This window comes from Labrus bergylta, chromosome 18 (assembly GCF_963930695.1).
Source record: "Labrus bergylta chromosome 18, fLabBer1.1, whole genome shotgun sequence".
Classification (NCBI taxonomy): domain Eukaryota; kingdom Metazoa; phylum Chordata; class Actinopteri; order Labriformes; family Labridae; genus Labrus; species Labrus bergylta.
In genome coordinates this window covers 6,400,980-6,424,583 of record NC_089212.1, presented here as the reverse complement: position 1 = coordinate 6,424,583, position 23,604 = coordinate 6,400,980, and the positions used below count along the sequence as shown (strand labels likewise).

Genomic DNA, 23,604 nt, shown 5'->3' with positions numbered 1-23,604 from the left:
TTTGGGGCCTCCTCATGTACGGAGGCTATTGTCCTCCAAGCGGGTGGCCCGGGTTCAAAATCCAACCTGTGTCTCCTTTCCTGCATGTCATTCTCAACTCTCTCTCTCTCCGCCTTTTCTGACTGTCTCCCCTGTCTGATCTCTAAAGATAAAGGCATAAAAGCTCCAAAATAAACCTTTAAAAAGCTGCATTTTAAAGTTTCAACCCATAAATGTCAAAGGGTTATCTTGTGAATCCAAGAACACCAGAAAGTTCCTTAATCACCTCTGTGTGATGTCGCACTAAGGTAACATCTTGGGCTAAAGAAAAGGTTGGGTATTCGGCCTTCCCAATGAGTGTGTTAACTGTGATTGCTATGATATGCTGATGACATTGTAATCTTTCTTTCTGATTCAAACCCTGATGCCATCATCTCAGAAGCAACTTCACTACCTAAAGGACTGTTTGAAATCTTACCATCTAATCTTATCACACAAACAAAAACGTGACGCAAAGCTGCTGAGCAGACCAACACCACTGTTGGCATCTTGTTGGATTCTCTGTCACTGTGTGTAGATATTGCCTTCTTCCTCATTCACATCAAACAATAGAGACATATCAGGTTGCAGTTGTAGTTCATCTCTACATATAACATGCAGACATATTAATCCATGTTTATATTTGACTTTTCAGAGTTTCATCAGTGTCAAGTCTTTTAAGACCTGTTAGAAACTCTATCTCTAACACTCTAACATAAACTTCCATCAAATACCTGACATAGTATCGATGTATTTAAAGGCAGAATGTTTGACATTTTACACATAAAAACAGCAGAAATCAAGTTTATTCTGTGTAAATGTCTCTGAGTCATGACTGTCAATGAGTGAGAAACTCGAGCCCCACTGGCTGTGTTTACATGAACGGGACGTCGTTGTGTATAAAAGCTGTTTTAGTCAAGGACTAGAGAAGAAGAAGAACATACTCACTGATTATTTGGATGTCACGTCGGCTCGAGCTGGGGCGGACTGGTAGTGTCGGTGCTCTCACTGTTTGCCTATGGACACAGACATAGAGTCTGTTTTCTGCCAGGAATTTCCAAGATCAATTCTGTAAGAAATCTCTGAATCAGTTGAGGAAATGGCCTTATGTGTTGAAGTAAATATGTCTGTAAATGTTTTTATTACTATATTTCTACTGCTATAGTGTATATTTTGGAGAAACTGTAATGATCAAATTTCCCTCTGGGATTGATAAAGTATTTCTGATTCAGATTCTGAAATAGAGGACCTTAGTGGGAGTGGCCTGCGGTGCTGTGCATTCTGGGATTTGGTGTCTTTCATCCACATGAGCCAAAAAGACACTTTCTGCCTTTTCTCAGACAAGAAGGCACCAACTTGTATTTCACATTTCTACTACATATATGACCCAATGTCAATACAGATTCATGTTTCAACGGGTGAAGTATCCCTTTAATTATGGTGCGTTCTAATTGATAACTCCTTTGTGTGAGTGGAGAGGGGTTGGAGGTGTGTCGCTGGAGGAGAGCAGAGGCTTAAGAATAGAGGAGGTGTGGCCAAACAGCAGTTTGTTTTGGTTTCATGCTAATGCTCAAGGGCGACATCTACTGGATCAAAAAGTTTCACATTCTTCCTTTTAGATAAATTGTTGTGTGCAGCTCCTTCTATCTCCTCTCCAGAGGTGTGTGTTGCTGCAGCGCTGTGTAGCTTGAACCTGAGGTTAACTCCAGGTTACAGCATGAAACTATTAACCCTGACATCTTGATATGTAAAACTACGATCTTCTCACACATTCTTACCACATTTTCATCACCCTATCTAATTGTGTTGCCGTATACGCTGATGTTGTGGCCGTGGTTTCACCATCTTGTCTAACATCAGCTGTGATGTAAGGCCAAGTCTGCTCGTGTCACAGGGGAGCAAAGGCAGTGTAGCGGCCCCTTGAGCTGGGCCTGTGGGCGGATATCACAATGAAGGCTTTGCATGGTTATTTCTTTCCAAAGATTCAGAGAATTATAACATGTCACCATACAAACACAGGCACTGTTTGCTCATTAGAAACTTACAATATGCACAATTAAGTAATAATAATAATAATAATAACTTTATTTATATAGCACCTTTTAAAAACACAGGTTTACAAAGTGCTTTGACAAACAGCAAGAACAAAGCAAACTAAACCAAACACAGAAAAACATTAACAACAGTAAGAATATAACAGATGCAAAATACCAAAAATAATTAAAAACAATTCAACAGAAAAGAACCCAAAGTGCACGATACACAACCAGACATATATAACCCAACCATCATAAGAACCCAGGAACACAAGAACCCAACAACATGAGCTGAGACCAAGAGGACCAAAGATTTAAAAAGATGTAAGAAACTAAGAGATAAAAGCAAATAAAAAGCAATGAGAAGGTAAGCGCAGTAAAAGAAATAAAAACAAGTGGTTAAAGGATCAAAAAACCCAAAACTATAATATTAATAAAAATAAAAATTAACTATAAATACGAAACATAAATAGACAAAGTAAGTAAGATAAGAAATTACCAAGTTAAAACACAAGAGGAGATTAAGATATGAGCATAAATACGAGATAAGACCATAAATAAAAGACAGTAAGAAGTAGAAGAAGATAAAAATAGTAAAACCAGTCAGAGAAGACATTAAGAAGACGACATCACATAAAAGCAAGTCTGTAAAAGTATGTTTTAAGAAGGGATTTAAAAGAATTGAGGGAGTCTGCGAGTCTTATCTCCTCAGGGAGGTCGTTCCAAAGTCGAGGGGCCCTGACTGAAAAGGCCCGGTCACCTTTAGTTTTAAGTCTCGACTTTGGAACGACCAGGAGGCTCCCACCCGAGGATCTAAGACTGCGGGCTGGCTCATATGGTGTCAGTAACTCTGTTATATAGCTTGGAGCCAGCCCCGTCCGTGCTTTAAAAGTAATGAGTAAAATCTTTTCTAAATCGATTCTAGAACGTACAGGAAGCCAGTGTAATGAAGCTAAAATTGGAGTGATGTGATGTCGTCTGTTACAACCAGTAAGAAGCCTAGCTGCTGCATTTTGGACCAGCTGGAGGCGAGACAGTGACTTATTTGTGATTCCGGAAAAGAGGGAGTTACAGTAGTCAAGTCGGGAGAAGATGAGGGCGTGGATGATCTTTTCAAGGTCTCGTTGGGTTAGGATTGTTTTAATTTTGGAGATGGTGCGTAGATGGAAGAAGCTTGATCGGACAACTGTTTTGATATGGGATTCAAAGGTGAGATTGCAATCGAATGTTACTCCTAGATTTCTGGCGGTGGGTTGGACATTGGTGAATAAGGGACCGAGGCTGCTCTTTGAGATATGAGTGGTGTTTGGCGGGTTGAATACTCTGATTTCAGATTTAGAATTGTTCAGTTGGAGAAAGTTTTGCGCCATCCAGCAGTTGATATCGCTTAGGCAGTTTCTGACAGCAGCTAGGCTCCTAGGGTCCTCAGGTCTCAAAGGAAGGTATATCTGTGTGTCGTCTGCGTAGCAGTGAAAGGAGACATTGTGGCGTTCAATTATTTGGCCAAGAGGCAGCATATAAATGGAGAATAAAATGGGACCTAAAACCGAACCTTGCGGTACACCACAGGTAATGTTAGAGGTAGAGGAGGAGTAGTTACCGATGGTGACCGCGAAGGTTCTTTCTAAAAGATAAGAGTAAAACCAGCTAAGTGCAGTATCCTTTAAACCAACCCAATGTCTGAGACGATCAGTTAAAATTGTGTGATCAACAGTATCAAAAGCTGCGCTAAGATCTAAAAGAATTAAAATTGTGCCCTCCCCTCTATCTGTTGCTAAAAGAAGGTCATTGGTTACCTTGAGGAGGGCAGTCTCTGTGCTGTGGCAAGCTCTAAAACCGGATTGGAATTTCTCAAAGAGGTTATTTTCAGTCATAAAAGATAAAAGTTGTGTTGAAACCACCTTTTCTAAAACTTTTGATAAAAATGGAAGTTTTGAGATTGGTCTAAAATTGTTAAAATCAGTGGGATCAAGGTTGGGTTTCTTTAAAAGTGGTTGGACCACAGCATGTTTAAAAGCAGAGGGGACTACACCTTCCGCCAAGGAACTATTAATAATGGATAAAATACTGGGTCCAACTGTGTTAAAAACCTCTTTGAGAAATGTTGTGGGAATAAAATCAAGGCTGCACGTAGCTGATTTCATATGGGTTAAAATTTCAGATAAAAAGGTGAAGGACACCGGCTCAAAACTGCTAAAATAACTGTTAAGTTCCCTGCTGGTGTCTAAAATACGGTCTGGGGGGATGATTTGTTGCCTAATGTCCTTGACTTTATTAGTAAAATAAGTTAAAAACTTCTCACATAGATCCTGAGAAGGATCAGTAAAATAAGAAGGGGAGGGGGTGGTGATTGATTCTAAAACCTTAAATAAAATTCTGGGGTTAGAATGATTGGCTAAAATCAGATTAGAATAAAATGCTGCTCTTGCGCCTTTAACTTCCTTTTGGTATTGTATCATTGAATCTCTCCATATTTCATAAAATACATAAAATACATAATAAGTGTGCATGCATATGTCACTTTTTGCAGTTATGACACCCCTAAACATGAATCCATTCATGTAACAGTTTTTGGCCATATGAAGAAGCAAAATGATACAAAAACTGCTTTATATACAGTAGAGATGTTTGCAGTAGTTGTAGTGGTTGAATTTCAATGACCGCTGTGAATGTGAGCTAAAGAGTTTGATAACGACTTTCTGAATGTTATTTCACGGCAAAAATCACCAGATGTCCCTGATGATATTCTTTTTGCAGGCGCTGGTCAAAATGCTGAATTAATGCAGATTGTTTGACGCCCTTCTTTTACAAGAACTGCAAAACCCACAACAAAGCAGTGAGACATTATCCACCCAGAGTGTGATGTCAGAGGGGAACAGCTTCTATTACAGCTATCTTTACACATCCAATACAACACTTTAATTTACTTTTCCATTTTTGTCTCTTTGCATTTACATTTCTTAAAGCTTCACTCTCGGTGTCCTTATTGAGAAACAATCTAAAGACGTGTGCACATTTTTAATGAGATCACCAAATTCAAAGAATATCTCACCCCACTGTCTCTGACATTTTACAGGAGTATGAGTGTGTGTGTGTGTGTGTGTGTGTGTGGGGGGGTCCTCCTCTTTTGGTCATTGATTGTTTGAATTTTATTGAGTGAAATGGACCAGTATAAAGATGGTAAGTGTTTCTTTTTGTATCTGATAGTGGACTATTTTTTCTAATAAATAAATAAAAATAAAAATCATTCATTCATGTTCATATTTTAGATAATGTACCTTCTTTTATGTATTCTTTGTCAACCTGCCCAGGGACAACAGATGCAAATGAGCTATTAGCTAACTCTGGTGTGATGTAAAAATGAACGATAAAAACACAATACATAAATAAATAAACGGTACATTTTGTACTTCAGTCAATGTGTCAGCTGAGTACACTGGAGGCCTGAGCACAGTGAGTCTAACAGAAGCTGAGGAAAAGACAGATTTAATGCACTTTTAATTGAACCATTATGTGTTGGACCTCGAGGCAAGAAGCCGCCCGAGTGAGGCCCTCACATCTGCATTAGCATACACGCAACGCAGTACCTATCAATATACCGGTGCCGATTAAGGACATTAAACTCTGTAATTGCACCAATTGGAGTTATTTGTAAAACAAATACAATCGAGCTGCCATTAAAAAGTCCCGGGAACATTTAGTGTGAGATGCATTTGATAAAGCAGCTGCCTGTGTTTTCCAGCCCTCTATAAATGATCCAGAAAATGTCCTAATGAAGAATACCTGTGGGAAACATCATTACGCACCCCGGGGGTCTCACTGCCACTTCACGTAAGGTGAAATGTTGTATCTATAGGTGACCAGCAGAGAAAACATTCCCAGCTAACGCACACTCTCAGGGTGAGCAGCACGGCTGACTGAAGCCTAACTAACCCCTGAAGAAATGTGATTTCCAAACCCCGGCTTCTCCTGGAGCCTCTCTCTAAATGAGGCAGTGTGTAGATGAAGCAAAGCGCTGGGCATTATTCTATTATGAACACCCGATTATGGAGGCTAAGAGGACAGGAAGATAACAGACCTACCTCTGAGTCGGGGAAGCACGAGTCCTTCAAAGAGTGAAATTAGTGAAAGCAACAATATGTTACTTTTCCACATTAAAATAGTATTTTTCAAAGGTCGATTTAACCGCTTAATAACCATCAACAGGGAGAACGGAGTCTCTGCCCGTGCCCACAGCGCGGCCTGATCGCCTGTTTACTGCACTATAGGCAGCGGGCTGAGGTCATCTAGTGAGCAGTGCGTACATCTTTACAGCACTTATTCACACAGCAGCCTTCAGTTCTAAAAAAGACGCAAGGTAGCCCGTCTCTGTACGGTTTGACAGAACGGCTGAGGTTGAGAGGAAGAGGACGGTGATGGAGGAAGAGAAAAGAGAGAGAGTGAGCAAGAAGCAGAGTGTACATCCCTGCAGATATTCTTGAGAACAGATTGAGACGTAACTTTAGGCTGCATCGTTATCAGTGTCATCGTCGCCTCGCGTTCAGCAGCTTTAGCGGCTGCAACAAGTCGTCTAACCCGAGTCAGGTCTCAGGTGTTCAAACAAATAAAATAAAAATACATCTTACAGCAAATAGTCTTTTTCCTTGTAGATCTTCAAATTAGGTTCATGAATAACCTTACAAACTTATCTCAACTATGATACATTAGCCTCCCCAATGGCTGACAGTTTCCTGGTGAGAGAGCATGGACTTTATACTCCGGCCTTCATCCAAGAAACAAAACGAACGCATGCTGAGTGGGAAAGCACTGACAGTCAACATCAAATCATTTCACTGATTTATTGCAATAATTTCAGACTTCTACTATGTTGGAATTACTAGTTCTTCTATCAACTCTCAATATTGTTTAGCTGAATGTTGAGACTCAATATCGATATGTCTTAATGTTCCTTATTCATTCGTTTTTTTTTAGTTTGGCTCAGAGAGGGAGAGAGAGGAGGAGTGGAGTGAAGAGGGACAGACACGTTTAATGATATTTTAATGCAACATGAACTATATCGGTGGTAATGATAATGTGTTGCCCTATATCTTGTTTGGAAATATATCGATATGTATCTTAAAAAGGCAACATATCGCCCAGCCCTGATCATGATTATAATTAAACATGCCCCAGTTTGCTTTTGGTCTGAACACAAATCCCCTCTGTAATAAAGCAATGGACAAAGGATCATGGGTAATCAAATCTAATAAAAGTGCAATAATAATCAACAATCAATACTGTGCAGAATAAGGCACTCAACCTTTTTGTATTTCTTTTTGGGTTGAAGTGGCTTCATTTCAACCGCTTTGGAAGCTTGAATGATTTTGTCATGTGGTTATTCCCACCATCACCTCACTGATGTCCCACAGTTTGCTCGCCACTTCCTCGTCTGTGGCTCTGTCCAGCAGAATCTGAGGCTTGCAGTCTGCGTAGCACTTGCCCTGCACACCGTCCACATCTGGACTGCAGGCCAGATACACTGAGGTCTGAGCTCCTTCCTCGGGGCTCTTGAACAGGCCCCAGGAGAGCAGGTTAAACAGGGGCTTAGCTAAAACCGGGACCTGAACATGCCTCCCCAGATTAGTCCGCACTATGCCCGGCGTCAGGGCGTTCACCGTGACGCCGCTGCCCTCCAGTCGACGAGCCAGCTCGCAGGTGAAGAGCAGGTTGGCCAGTTTGCTGCGACTGTAGGCGGAGGCTTTGTCGTAGCTCTGCTCACTGCTCAGGTCTTCAAAGTTAATGTGTCCCTGCTTGTAGAGTTTGGAGGAGACCACCACGACCCGGCTGGGAGCGGAGCGCTTCAGGAGGTCCAGCAGCAGGTGTGTGAGCAGGAAGTGGCCCAGGTGGTTGACCCCAAACTGCATCTCGAAGCCGTCGTCTGTTTTGGTGTAAGGACACTGGTAGACGCCGGCGTTGTTGATCAGGACATCCAGCCGAGGCTCCTCCTGTTCAGCAGAGGAGAGATCATGAAACATATCTGCACAGACAGAACCTCAGCTTCACATTTAAACATGGATGTTACGTTGGTGTTAAAACAAAATGATCAAATATTCCATGCACGTCTGCACTGCTACTCAAGTTTTCAAACATCACACTTTTATTCTGTGTGATGTTTGAGGTTTTTAAACATTGGACCTAAAGTGCCATTTTTTAAATCATTATAGGAAATACAATTTTGTGGTATAATGGTGTATTGATTAAGATGTTTGTGTACTGTATGATACTGTTAAAAATTGTTTAAATATAGCTTTTACCGACTACACAGTAGCCCACCAGCCACATGTATGTTTTCCAGCAAAAGGTCTTGACCTATGCAAACTCCATTAAATAGACATATCAATAACAATATAGGCTTCTAAGTATATCTAATTAACTTTGATTAATGACTGTGTAATGCTTTGCGATTCGGCATTGATAAAGGTCATATTCCCCAAAGCAGCTCCTATTTAACTTGGGTGTAACATTTCTTAGCATTGGCTTCATCTCACATTCACTGGATGAAAATACTTTTTCAGGCTTTTTAAGTTGAATTTAACATCTTAGTGTAAACAAAAGTATGCCGAATTACACATGTGTATTCCTTCAGGTCAGATAACACGCTGCTGAGTTTTTATAGTAACACAAAACTTCAGAATAAGGTCAGAAAATTAAAATCGACAAATCTTTGAAGGAGGTTCAGCAGAACGTTCTTGAGCAGGGACGTATAATTACATTGTCTGTGAAGTAAACTTCGCTTTTTAACAATGAGCAGTTTTGAAACCTTTATTATGTCTTGACAGAAAGTGTGAACAGAGGCCAGCGAGGCGAGGTCCAGCACTTTGACGACTAGCTGTGCACTCTCTGCTCCGGTCTCCTGACGGATCTCCCGGGCCGCCTCCTCAGCCCTGCTCCGGTCCCGGCAGGCCATGATCACCCGGCCCTGGAGCTTCAGGATGCCGGCTGCTGTGGCTTTGCCTATCCCGCTGTTAGCACCGGTCACTATGACAGTCTTTCCGTTCATCATTTTGACTGATAGTTAGACATCTATTGAGCTGCTGGTTCAGAGCTCCTTTCATCGACAGCTAGCTTGTAATGAAAACTACACAACAACAGAGATATACTTCATTACCCAGAATCCTTAAGGGTTACGTGTTGCCTTCCGGATACTCGTAAAAGTGGCTTTTCAACTAATCAACTTTCATAGGTTGTTTTCAAAAGGAAAATTCATATTTTGCTAACTTTTTAAATGCTGTCTAAGTAATTATCAGGAAATGATGCTCCCATAAAATGTCTATTTTATAGAAACGTGTAGAAACACCTGCTGAAATAAAATTATGATGAAGAATTTGTGAGTAGTTTTTGACCACAGAAGTCAAATTATTACACAACTAAAACGATTTTAAATGTTGAATTTAAACTCCATAAATAGCTTAACAAAATAAATAAGAACAATGACCATGCAACTGCATAATGGTTTGTTTTTCAAACTTATTCAGGCTATTAAAACATCTGCATAGATATGTATGAATGTATGAAATTAATGTTGCCTCATTGATAACAGTCAAAATCAAGTTACCAAAGTCAATTTAGTTGTTAACATGCTAAAATGTGACGTGTTTATACAACCAAATTTGCATGTGAATGTTAAAATGTTATATTGTGTTCCTTATGGGTTAGGACTGAGTACGCTTGTGGATCTTTTCAAATTGTTACCTGACTCCTGGTGTATTGCCTTTGTAAAAATACATTTCTCACAATCAGCTGTGGACTTAATGAAACTCCAAACCAGTGTCAACAAAACCCTCCCAATTATCAGCTGAGAAAATTCATTCATGGGCTTCAATTTTAAGAAAGTCTTAAATAAGTGTCTTTGATCAAATGTGGTCCAGGAGGATCCTCCATCTTAATGGTATTTACAGTAGTAATTCAGAGCCCAACCAGTGTTTTAAAGAGACAGTATGTAGGCATATTAGGGCTACTGATCTGATGTGTACTTTGTAATATGTTGTTATAGTGTGTTACTCTAATCCTAGTTGTAGTCTAACCTCCATAGAAAGTAATTCTTATTTGATTCTGAGAGACTTAAAGAAGGGAAATATGTCTATTTATCTTTTTAAAATAACTTACCAATTCAAATTTTGACGATCAAGCACCTCTCTAACAGAGAGGTTGTAGCTTTGGTTTAGGCTTTCAAACTATACAGTAGTTTGCAGAGAAACATAAAGCCTTTTATGATTTTTGGACTTGCAACAATAACTTTGAAAAGGGTTGGTTATACCTTGGGGTGTTTTGAATGTTTGACCACACCTGCCTTAATAATGCCTGTCAGGCTGTTGTTGTAGAAATCTCTATATATGGGTGTAACCCACATTTTTTCCAGAAAATAATCTCCAGAAGACCTCTGGTTGAAACATTGTGATCCAATAAAAACACATTTGTGGCAGTCGAGCAAGTGAGCTGGCACATATTCTTTTTTTGCCGCTGTTTTGGAGTTGCCCTGCTCCTACTGTATATGACCAGCCCATAAAAACCCTGATGTTGAGGCGACATCAGATCCAGAAGTTGGGATGAAGTCAAACCTTGACAAGCAGCCGACGTCAGATCCAACAGTGGGTGATGTCAAAACCTGATGCGGACTTGACGCCATCCCGACAACAGCTTGATGTCAAAATGTCATTGAGCTGAGACTAAACCTGATCAATCTGACATTGAACAATTTTTAGATCCCGATGTTGGAATGACCTGAAAACCTGACCTTGAGCTGACGTCTAAACCACGTTGGGTTGACATCCAACCCTGTTGTTAGTCTGACGTCAGAACCTGACATTGAGCAGCAACGAAATCCAGAAGAGGTAATTTGTTGACAATAAAAATACAGTAAGATTAGACTCTGAACATACCATTATGATGAGGACATTAATGTTACACTGCAGATATAAATATACCAAGTGTCCGAGTCTCTAAAACATGCTACTGAAAACCCTCATCATCTTTGTGCAGGAGTCTCAGGTTTCCTGAATAAATCAGTTAAAGCCTTCAGAGGCCCCAGTGGCCTGTTACCAAAAGAAACAACACAGAGTCAAACTCCTCCGCTGCGACCGCTGGTGCTAAGGCCGGACCTGTTCTGGTTGGCTTCACAGTTGGGGCTCTACCAGCAGCAATAATGTGGTAATAACATCTGTAACATCTGGAAAACATCGGAGCTTAAAGCCAAGCTTGTAACGGACAAACATCCATGGGTCCAGATCGTTGCTCAGTTTCAGCCCTGCAGCGGCGGAGACCAAAGCGCTTCCACTCCGCAGCTCCCCGTCACACCAGTAGCTGCTGCCTGCAGAGGAAAATAAAAAGTGCTTTACCCTTACACAAACTATGACGAGGATATGAACACATTTATGGCTGTGCAATGAAAAGAAAAAGAAACATCACAAAAAAAAAACAGAGTGCCAATCATTTTCTTAAAGGGACAGTACAACTTACCAAACTGAGATACCGTTTTTTTTTTTTTTTAAACGATTAAATCAACAGTTAGACAAGATGATCAGTGCTGTGAGTCAGGTGTGAGACTGAAAGCTGGAGGATTCAGATTCTTTATTGTCCCCAAGGCGAAATTTACGTTGCAACAGGAGCACACAGAAGACAAGAAACACGAGGACAACATCACCAAAGAACATAAACCAAAGCACATTTAAAAAATCAGACAACACAGCAAAAATATAAAACCAAATAAAAACATTGCAATAAAATCAGTCAAGAGCTCATACCAAAATGGAAATTCAAGTTATTAAAGTGCAAAGTCGAGGTGTGCAAAATTGCAATTCAAGTGCAAAAAGAGCAACAAATTGCTTTTTCCAGCAGTATCAAATGTCTGTCATTTTATTTTATGCAGTCAGCCATGCACTAACAGTTTATGTATTGAATGAATGTGTTGCACTGTAAATTGGGATGTAGCATAGTAACAGCTCGTCATTGGCATCAGCTGACAAAGGCTTCAAAATTAAATACAGTCATAGCCCCCAATCAAACATTTCTGCAGATGTGAAGGGCTGAAAATGTGATAATATATGAAGAAGTTCTGATGCAATTCATGACACACTCAATAAAAAATGCCCAATAAGGTGTCCCTTATCAGGAAGTCATAGATGACCTCAGTAAGACTACGATGTGAGAGAACGTTTCATTTGGCACAAGTTTTTAAGAACAGCATCCGAGATGATTGATACGGAATCAGGGCTTTTAAATCAAGAATTCATGACCTGACATAATCTAATATGTTTGATTTTTGAATAACATGCGGATCAAGGGTCACCAGAATCATAGCGCCGGTCAAAATAAACCTCCTGGCCGTGAAGTTTGAGCAGTGTTACACATTACACGGTTTGTGAGCCATGGGCAGCTCGCCAAGCCTTAATCACTGGCTCGCATGGCCGCAGTATGGTAATAATTATATGATAATGCAGTGGATACACATGAATCCGTACATTATTAAAAACAGGTACACTATTTGTACGCAATGACAGAATAGGCCAAAGTCATGGTGCTGTGTTGCCAGCTTTATCTGCCCAGTGGAGCAGCACTGAGTTAAAGCATGTGTGATAGAGAAGGACCCTCAATGCTAGTGCAGTATTTTAATTTAAAGCAATAACAAGCATTCACAGCCTCCAAACCATTGGATATCATTCAAGCCCCATCCTTGTTTTATGTCAATCGGGAGGGGAAAAAGACAAAAAATGTCTCCAACTAAAAGCCGCAACACTGAACCCTCATAGACTTTAATGTCATGGGGTGGGCAGTAGGTTAGTCTGTAGGGGCTTGTGATGGACTCTGTCGTCCCAACCACCGCCTGACGCCAAGCCTCCACCATCGGACTGCGTCGTCCCCACAAACCACCGCCGTCCTCATTCATGCACGGCTTGCTTCGACTTCCACCTCAGCGGCAAGGAAGTGTGGACAACAGGAATGTGAGGAATACAAAGGAGAAATCCTTCCTGCATATTATTCCATCTGTTCTTTTGTAAAGCGTCTCCAGATAACACTTGTTTTGAATTGGCGCTTTATGATTGATTGATGGTGTAAAAGAAAGGCTCTGACACACTGAAGCCCTGTTTCCACCAAGCAGTCTGTTTCAGTTTGGTTCGGTACGGTACCCATTTACTGGCGTTTCCGCCATCAAAAGTTGGGAATGGTACAAAATAAGGCATCCGTTCTGTCCTACTTTTTTGGTACCCTTCTGTTGGGGTGCCAAGGGTATCTCCATCTGGCTTACACTCCGCTCACCAAATAAGGGTACGATTGGCTGTGGAAATGCAAACAAGATCAGGGTTTACCATACCGAACTGGACCAGACTGGACCGCTTAGTGGAAACGGGGCTTAAAATGTTGCCTGGATACAAGATGTGACATTAGTCAGGTGGGTAGCTAATTCTGTCAGGAATGGTAATTAATTTTGTTAGGGAGAGATTGGAGGCTCTGGAGGCTCATCAACGGTCTCCATGCTGGAAATGCTGTCTCGATCTAATTTTCAGTCAACCTAACGACAGGCTGAGAGCTGGAGCTGAGGCGGGTTTTAAGCCTCTTGACAAACCGTTATATCGTGCCCGCCTGTCAATCAGGTCAGCTACACGCCCTATTGTGAATAACTCATATCCTTCATAAAATCAAAAGAGACGAGTTTCAAATAATTCACCCCCTGTACAGTGTGTGCCGAGACGTGAGCTAATCAGATCTACTTTGCTTTTCATACCAGGCTGTAAACATGTTAATTTCTCCTTTAAAAACTTTTTTGAATGGGTGTGTATGTGACTTCCTGTGCTTCTACAGCCAGCCTGCAGTGGACACTCGATGAACTGCAGAATTTAGCACTTCCACATCAGCTTCAATTTCTAACACCGGAGATTGCCACTTGGTATGAATCACCACTTGGTCAGGTCACAAATATAAACCATATTTATCCATAATAAAAGGTGTAGGCTCGATTCAGGACCAAAGTGTATGGATATACTGTCTGTGATAAACTAAAGGTCCCGTTTCCTTAAAGAAAAAGGTGATACTCTAAATAAAGCTTCGTCTTTGTGTGAGAGCAAACAGCACCGTGACCTATACGCTACCGCCCTGAGAGACCTAACTCCACACACTGATCAGGTTTTTTTATTCATCATGTTACATGTTTAACTGAAACCACGCTCACTTCACGGCGCTATCAGCTCCGTATATCAGCACATTTAGAAATCCCATCACACATGTTCTGTGAGACTTTTCTATCCAAACACAGCAGCGGCAGCGGAGTCCGAGCATTCCCACGTTCCAGCCCGCATTCTCTCACATGACCAGAAAAAAATAACAAAACAATTAAAGAACTATCTGTCATCCAGCTAATAAAAAACAGCTTTAACTGACATAATAAATGGCCTAGATGACATCTGCAGCCCCAGTGTGTCACTAACCCGGGCCAAGACTCTGCTGTGATAAATGGAGGCCGGTGCTCGGTGCTGAGGTGCAGAAACAGGGATCGGTCTGTCTCAACACTTAGAGCCCAGCGCTCCCAGGACACATGTCCGTCTGCACGCTGCCCCGACCGGGGTGACCCATCAGACCCTCCATGTGACAACCTCAGACCCCCGGCTTCATGTTGCATGATGTTTAAATAAAGGGCAACGCTCACCTTAACCCTCAAACATCTACTGTTCAACAGCCTCACAGCTGACATGATTTATATCCACACAGGAGAAAATAAGTTAGATTTATTACATGAATTTGAAACTTCTCTGAGGTTTTCAAGTTTCTGTCACAAGCTGGAGAATCCGCTTCAGTGCTTGTGGCTGACAGCATCCAACAAGCAGTCAGATAGCTGTGAACATCTGTCAGTGTTTCCTGCACAATGACAGCATTACCATGGCCATGAATATATTTACATGTTGAAAAACAGGCATTAGTCACAAGACAAGATAAAGTCTCTCTGTCATTGTGTTTCTCTGCAGAGTATGTGACTGTCAGTAGACCCTTCTCTTGACAGCAAAAGAAACAGGTGAAGGGTAAAAAGTTAAGAGAGAGTGGCAACTTACCGACTGTGAATGACGTGGCTCTCTCAGACAGATTTAACAATAATAATAATAATAATACACTGGTTTTATACAGCGCTTTTCTGGATACTCAAAGACGCTTTGACAATGAAAAACGACAAGGACAGTACAATGAAGAAGTAATGTAAGGGAAGAGGATAAGAGTTGTAGGCAGTGTTGAAGAGGTGAGATTTTAGGGATTTCTTGAAGGAAGTGAGTGTGGGGGAGTCTTGAATGTTTTTTGGGAGAGAGTTCCAGAGGGTGGGAGCAGCAATGGAGAAGGCCCTGCCCCCCCCCCCCCAGGACCGATGGTTTGTCCTGCAGGGGGAGGACGGTGCGGATGGGAGTGTGTCGGTGGAGGAGCTCAGACAGGCTTGGGGAGCCAGATTATGTAGGGCTTGTAGGTGAGGATGAGGAGTTTGAAGTTGATACGCTGATACAGTAAAAAATTAAGCTACAACCTGTGGTGTTGAAAAATGAAGCCGATGGGAAGTGAAAAAAACTGCAGTTCCTCAAGTGTCCACATGAGGCTGGCACCATAAGCCACAAATCGCCATTAGGTAACATGTTAACATGCCTATTTTTACAGCAGAAATCAACATGTTTACAGACTGGTACAGAAAATGAATTTGGTCTCTATAGCTTATTTCTTCATTGGTTTAAACTGTATGGGGGAGAGGGGGATGTACTCTTTTTTAACTCATCCTTTTTCTGAGGGTGGGTGGGGAGGCTTTTGCCTTTATTTGACAGAACAGCTGACGATAGACAAAAAATGTTGGGAGAGAGATTCGGGTTCAGGGGTTCATCCAACTCTACACCAACAGCCAACTCGTTGTTTTTTATATTTAATCCTAGAGTTACTTGTTCATTTGCATAATTGGGGGCATGGTCACATTGACTGACAGGTGGCTACATAATAGAGAAAAGGTTTTTCTCTGAGGGGGATTCCTTCAGTAATGGTTTCAGACTTAAAAGTTACAATCTGAGCCTGTCGGTGACAAAAACATGAACCTTTAGAGGGCGGACTTGGATCTGGCATGTATACCCCAAAGGATTATGTTGAAACCATTGTAGCCCAATTAGAAGCTGCCAGTTATAGCAATCTACAGGAGCAATTTGAAAACATTATGTAGGCTACCAATCTGTAATTAACATCCCTCTCAGTGTCCACTTGTTCGCTACAGACATCAGAGCAGCTTTCTAATGTCCGATAAAGCTCTTGAAGTGAGGCCCTTAAACCAAACCCTGAGAAAGCACAAACTGCAGTTAGCTGATTAGTTTCCTGTGCTACAGCCATTCTGAAATTGCTCTCAGTCTCAGCCCCCAGTTGGATTCAGAAATATTTTGAATTTTTGGCCTTCAGAGGTCCTCAGGGGAGCCACACTGACAGGCCTGACCTCGCCTGACCCGGCCTGTGATTACCATCCAGTAGGAGGAGGCCCTGAAACCTGAGAGCGCCCGGGATGATGTGGATTAATAGAGAAAAAGATGAGTCGCAGTGTTTTTAGAGACGATGGATTTGATGTGGAATGTTTCACATAAAAATCAGAGGGTTGAGTAAGATGGTATTTCTGACTGTTCCTGTTTTCTTTGGAAATTTCTCTCAATCATGATGCAACTGAAGTCTTCTTTTTTTGTTTACATTTCAACCCCCCTTCATTTGTTAACGTCAGACAATGTAACTCTGAAAGGATTGCATTCTTCTAATCAAGTTAAAAGTGAAACTTTTCATTTAAAATAATCTCACTTGAGCCCTTTTTAAGCTTCGACTATCATCTCCATTAGTTAGAATAATATTATCCTTCCAAAGTCATTATTGATCTGTGGAAACGCGAGCTCCAGTTTGGATGTGTGTTGGAAAAAAAAGGAAGACAAACTAGCTGAACTGTAAACCTGGAGGATTTTCTTAATACTTACTTTTACTGCCATGTTGGACTTATTTTTAATGATATTATAAAAATGTCCAGATGCAGGCCATTAACTTGGAGGGTTTATATTAACCCATGAGAGGGGCCACTAGGGATATCAAGAAGAAGAATAAGATGTCATCAGCTACATTTATCCTTACATTGTGTGAAATCAGTCAAAAAAGTTGCAGCATGAAACAAACCACTGCTCGGGCCTCCACAGGTTATAGCCCTGCTGATTACGGACCTCCTCTCATGCTCCTCTCCTTCTTTAATGTCTGTCCTGAACATGTCATCGGTCACTGCATGGTAGTGTTCACTGGGAGGCTGATGAGTGCAGTTCTGATGCAAACAGCAACTGGAGGACATTAAAGGGTGAAAAAGAGAATATTTTGATCAGCTATTTATTGTATACAGCCCCCAAAAATGCAGATCAAAGCCTTGTGTTCTTGTCAACCTTGCTCGAGATGGTATATCAGTGTGAGATCATGGCCGTGCACGTGATCGATCTTGGAGGGGGAAGTACGACCTGAAGCGAGTACGATGGAAGTCATAGTTTCAATTTTAGCGACGGCTTTATTGTGTGTTTTTACCTTGCTCAGAAAGTTCAGATATTTATGTCAAAACACATTTGTTGAACAGTTTGGATAGTAAAGACTTTCAGGAGATGACTCAATATATATAAAACATGACACAAATGTTTACATAAACTGGAGCGCAGCTTTAATTCTTACATTTAGTGGTTAAAAGCTGAACCAGAAACTTTGACAGATGTTTACGGCTGACACTCTTGGCCAATATAATACAACATAATGATGTCTAAATCTTCTAAAATAGGACACAAGCTGACGTAAACTGGAACGATCTCTGTGTTTGTCTCATCCTGCTTCGAGCCAGACGTTAATTGAAAAACAAAAAAATCAATTCCCAGAGTTGAACCTAAACGGAGTCCACCCTTTGCCTTCCTCCATGAGACATCAGCCCTGCATTTAGCCGAGATTAAAGCAACACTGATACATGGTAACGCACTTGCAAAGCACAATTAGAGAGGCGTAATTTGCCAGCTGCACTAATCCATCATAGGGGTATGTACTGTCAGCCTGGGCTACATCAGGGGGCTGCAGCCTTTGCCCAAATCTCTCTCTCTCTGCTCATTGATTTGCACTTATTACCCACTCCAGAGTCATTTCAGGGATATGTAAACAACTTAACAGCAGGCAGGTTCCTGTACTGTGGAGGATGACGGATTATGCTCCACTGACTTTCATGCAATGCAAGGGGGCCACGGTCCCATGAAACCACGCCTCCCCTCCTCCAATGGACCCTTCCAACCCCCCTTCCCCTCCATCCTTGTTGTTCAGCTCAGTGAGAGGGAAGTGCGACCCACTGAAAAGTGTGGTAGCCATTTTCCGCATTAACACTCTGACCCCCTGCGCTCACTGTTGGTTCTGATGTTAATCAGGTTTACAGGCCAAGGAAGGAGAGAACCAGGAGAGTGCAGACTCTGTGTTAGTACATGGAGGTCTACAGTCACTCAGCGAGAAGATTTCGTCATGATTCACAGCTTTGTGGTTGGATGGAACAGTGAAGGATGCTGGCTGGCTCCCCTGAACTTTGCGTTGACTCCCTCGGTGCTGCTCGGCCCGGCTCTGTTTATAGCCCCTCACAGCTTGGTTGTTTTGGCACCGCCGGCGAATTACAAGCAATGAATTATAATTTCCTACATTCTCTCTGAGGAGCTCAGTCACACCATTTCAAACTCTGTCATACAACCTGTGCTCTGTGTTTCCGTCTGGGGCTAAATAAATAGTTACCATCAGGCTGAATTCCATTTTTACCATAGTGGACTGAAGACGAGCTCAATCATAAAGACCCATCACACATAAGAGACTGAATATTCATACCTTAATGCTGGATAATTTATTTAGGACAGAACTGCCTCAGACTCACTTTCAAGCTTAGCTACCTTGAAGTTGCTGCTTTTTCCAAGACACGTTTCTAAATATTGAATACTGTTTTTCTTAATGGCCATCACCAATTTAATGTTTTATTTTTTTCAATCAGGAATTGATACAGTAATTATTGAGTTTCAAAAGGTGTTATTCTTTTTTTTTTCAATATTTATTTTTGGGCTTTTTATGCCTTTAATGGAGAGATAGGACAGTGGATAGGGTTGGAAATCAGGGGGAGAGAGAGTGGGGAATGACATGTGGGAAAGGAGCCACAAGCTGGATTTGAACCTGGGCCGCCTGCTTGGAAGACTTCAGCCTCCATACATGGAGTATGCGCACTAACCACTGCGCCACCAGTACCCCCAAAAAGGTGTCATTCTTAAGTATGTAAAAAACACATCTGCCACATCCTGAATATGATCAAAACCAGGATACGTCTCATAACCCAGATACTCAAGTCCATGTAAGAGCACTCAATGAGAGGGGACGGCAGCAGGCCACACAAGTTAGCCATACATCCCCCTCCCCAGCAATGTTTTGCAACTCCTTTCAGGCCACGAGGGATATAGAATCCTTCCTGCAAGCTTTGGGTCTACTCTGGAGTCTTCCCTCCGTTGGATGTGCCTAGAAAACCCCCAAAGAGCAGCACCCATGAGGCTTGAACCACCTCAGCTGGCTCCTTTTGATACGAAGGGATAGTGCAGCTCTTCTGATGATGTCTGAGCTCATGTCCCCATACCCCCGAAGACTTAACCCTATACAATGCCCTTTATTAACAGCGGAAATAAACTTGTTTAGAGCCAATGAGCAAATTAAAAGCTGGTACACAGTACAGCATAAATGAAAGTTAGGTTTATTCATCATTTCTAATATGGCAACCACAATTATTAAACCTTTAAAATTCCCCTTCAGTAAACAATGAATGAAACATCACTGAGACTACGTCCATGGTATACTGTCTGTGGCTGAGGGTTGAAACTATATTGACTGGTAAAGTGAGAGCATCACCATAAGGGTCAGCTCTTTCTTCACCACAATGAGTCAGAACAATGCCTGCGTTATTGCTGATACCAACCCTTCTTTTAATTTCATGATCCAGTGCTCACTTGATGATCAAGTGATCAAGAACTACCTGGGGCACCGATAGCTTAACGGTCATGTCGTACTCCTGAACAGAGGATGTAGTCCTCGTAGCAACAGCTGTGGTTTTGATCTGACCTTGGTCCTTTACTGAATCTTATTCCCCACTCTCTCCTCCCAAAATGTCCTGTCTCTCTTCAGCTGTCCTATCTAATAAAGGCAAACAGGCCCAAAATCTTGTAAAAAAGAAAGAGAAAGAAGAAGTGGAGATGCTTGACCTTCTTTGCTTGGGGACGTCACTCACTCCCAGGCCGGAGAGAGAAATCCAACATTTTCTGCCAGAAAACCATTAACTCAGACTTAGAGTTGCTGACTCTCATCCCAACTGCTTAACACTTGGCTGCAAACTGCAGTGCTGGAGCTGGAGGGCACGTTCTGATGAAGCCAACAGAATCACATCATCTGCATAAAGCAGAAATGCATTTAGCTAATACTATTGCAATTGATTTTTTACCAGATTGGCCCCAGATCCATTTAATAAATTAAACTTATTATGTATGTCTGTAGGTACAGACACAGCTGAAAACAGCCTGTATGTTTCCCCAAACTGCAATATTAAAAAGAACCTTCCAGCATATAAGAAATTTGAAGGATTTTAAACAGCAGCAGCCTTCCACAGAATCCTGTTCGGTTCTCCAGACGACTGACCTCTGAGAAATCCCCTGATGAGGGGTATAATATTTTTACAAGTAGTGTGCTGGTTTTAGCTTCAGTAGCATTGGAAAGACTTTCCACTTAAATTGGATCCCAGAGTATTTTATAAGCTACTCATTAAATTCAGAGTACGGCACAGTCGAAAGCGAGTTCAGTGCAATGTGATGTATTTCTCTCTGAAGAGTCGTTTCATGGCTCATTTTCAACTTCAGTGCAATACATGCAAAACCATGGAACAGCAACAGTGCAGGGGTGAAAGGTTGGATTCTCATTGGATACATATATACTCCAAAATATGTATGATCATTACAGAGAGATGTGCTTTGAATAAGAGCTCCCTTTTATCAAGCTGCAGTCATCCTGAGAATTCAGAGGTACAACACACAGCCGGGCAGCACCGGATTAATCTCGCTGCTGGCGGGAGAACAAGGCTTTTTTCAGCCTGAAAGGTGTTGCAACCCCACTCCCTCACTCATTGCTGTGTCCTCCACGGCCGAGGAGCTGAACATACCAAGAGGTTGTGGGGAAATTGGGAGTCTGTTGACATTCCGGTGGGTTGGGAGTTTCAACACTTGGCCAAGAAATCAATGAGTCATTGGTATTGATTAACAGCCCTATCAAACTCTGCAAATATATTGAGCTCATTCAGTGCCGAGGGCCAATAAAAACCTTACTTAAGTGTATCCTAAAAAGAATTAGTAGCAACTCAATAGTGTCACAATAACAAACCCGACAGCTAGCTGTGGGAAACCAATATAGCTATATTGATGTGACAAGTTCATTTGGCAGAATGTGTACTTTATACTGTTAAAATAACACGTCCACATATAGCAGCTACAAGGATACGTCACCGTCACATTTAGCTACACCTGTAACTTTACTGTTGCTCCTTACTCCAACGTAAACATCTCCAGTTTTTGCAGCTGAACTTCATTTGGAAGATGATGTACGAGTGGTGCAGGCTTGTTCGCTCAACAGTAAAGTGACCATGCCAGATTTTTTTGCAGTCACATTGGTTTCAAATGAGCAGGACATAAATAGCAGGTAATGGACAGAACTGACAGTTCATCTGTTACCGTGGTGCACAAATAAGACAATGAGGGCTGTACTAGTCTAGTTGAGCTGTTCCTAAAAGTCAAGAACATATTTAGACTTACTACTGAAGGTTTTATTAAATTTCTTATTTCCTTTCTTCCTTGTTATTCTTCTACTACTACATTTATTTTTTATTCCATAGTTGCAGGGACTTCTTTAGGGGCTTCTAAGCTTATCATGCATGCTACTGTCCAAGCTTCATATACAGTTGTGCTAAAAAACTCAAGGTTTTGAGGTGGAGTCATCTTAAAATCAGTGCAGACCATTGACTGTATAGTAGATGGACAGCTTGTCTCAGGCTTCTCTGGTTGTATAAAACTGAGGCCAAAAACTCCCCTAAGACAGGCGCTGCCATATATATAGGTGGTGATGTAATTGAAGCCAGAGTCAGCACACCAGACTCTGCCCCTGTTTTGACGTCCCGCCGCTTCCGCTAACTAAAACACACATTAAACGTACCAATAAAATAAAAAAACGTAGATCACTCAGGCGGGTACAGTCCACAGCATTTGAAGCAGACGTGTCCTCTTGCTGTTCCCCCTCTACTCTGATCATCTGGTGCACACAGCACAGCAGGTGGGAGCCTCATTTATCAACAGAGCTGTCAATCATGACATCATACCACTTTTTATAAAGTCAAGTAACTAAAATAATGAACACTCAGGCTTAAATCAGCATGATAAGAAACAACTGTAGAGACAGAAACCATGTTTGATCTTATAGTCAGGGGCGATTCTAGAGTCTGTTGGGGCCCTATGCAAAAGTTAACTGGGGGGCCTCCAACTGGCATTCATCACCATCATGTCTGCCAATGTCTGGACGCTCTTCCTCTTTTTTCTCTCCTTTAGATGGATAATTCCTCTTAATTTTTCTTTACTGACCAACTTTGGTTTTCACAGCAATAATGGGTGAAATGCTTAACAGGGCTGTCAGAAGGGAGGTCGTTGCAAAATTTGCACATTTTGGGCCACTGCTTTGGTTTAAATTTTGTCAGCCCTCGGGGGCCCCTCTACTGATCTGGAGCCCCAATCAGTTGCCTGCCTTGCCTGTTGACAATCAACACCTCTGCTTATAGTTTGACTCATGTCCCATCTGTTCACATGGACGAGATAGAGCTTCTTTTTTAACTTATGCTGCAGCCAGTCAGCAGGGGGAGCTCCGAATGTTTTGAGGGAGCTGTCATGTCGTCCGTTTTTTTTTTTTACTGTCTATGGTCCAAACACATTAAAGAGTCCCCTGAATGTCTGAAAAAACATGGTTTGGGTTTTTTTTGTGTGAAGCTACTGCTTTCCAAAGTCAAGAATGAGTCCCGTGAAAGTTGTAAACATGAGGACCTCTCACAGCTCTGAAAGTCTCAGTCCCACTCTGAACAGAGATCGGCACATATTTTTCTCACATCAGACTATTTTAATCCCTTTGCCATTAGGAGTTCTATAAACAAACAAGCATCCACAAAAATGCCATTATTAAGAGCCACTTAAGTCATTTCTGTTAAATAAGTCCTATCTGATTCAAAGAAGGGGGTCTCCTTCACTCCAGCAGAGCTGGAACGCACCATTTCCATTTCCCAAGTTACCGTGCCAGGCGTTTGCACGTCCATATCTGATGTAACAACAAGTCGAGGGTGACAAAATGGCCGAGTGATATGGAGTGTGGAGACCCCACAACATACAGTCAGTGAGTTTCAGAGAAAAACTCGAACCACTTCACACACGGAGGTTACAGATCC

At 41.7% G+C, this 23,604-nt stretch overlaps 1 protein-coding gene across 1 annotated transcript; it reads right to left on the bottom strand.

Moving 5' to 3' along the window:
• Positions 1 to 6,878: 6,878 nt before the first annotated feature.
• LOC109989486 (retinol dehydrogenase 14) lies at positions 6,879 to 9,307 on the bottom strand. Its single transcript, XM_020641264.3, has 2 exons — positions 8,854 to 9,307; positions 6,879 to 8,038 (listed from the first exon to the last, which is right to left on the bottom strand). The coding sequence occupies exons 1-2, from the start codon at positions 9,094 to 9,096 to the stop codon at positions 7,421 to 7,423; spliced, it is 861 nt and encodes a 286-aa protein (XP_020496920.1). The 5' UTR covers positions 9,097 to 9,307; the 3' UTR covers positions 6,879 to 7,420.
• Between the last annotated feature and the right edge of the window lie 14,297 nt (positions 9,308 to 23,604).

Bases quoted from the DNA above. Each gene is read 5' to 3' on its own strand.
- LOC109989486 (XM_020641264.3), bottom strand. From the start codon at position 9,096: ATGATGAACGGAAAGACTGTCATAGTGACCGGTGCTAACAGCGGGATA. The intron at 8,039-8,853 runs GTTTCAAAACTG...TCTGCTGAACAG, and splicing joins TCTGTCAAGACATAATAAAG to GAGGAGCCTCGGCTGGATGT.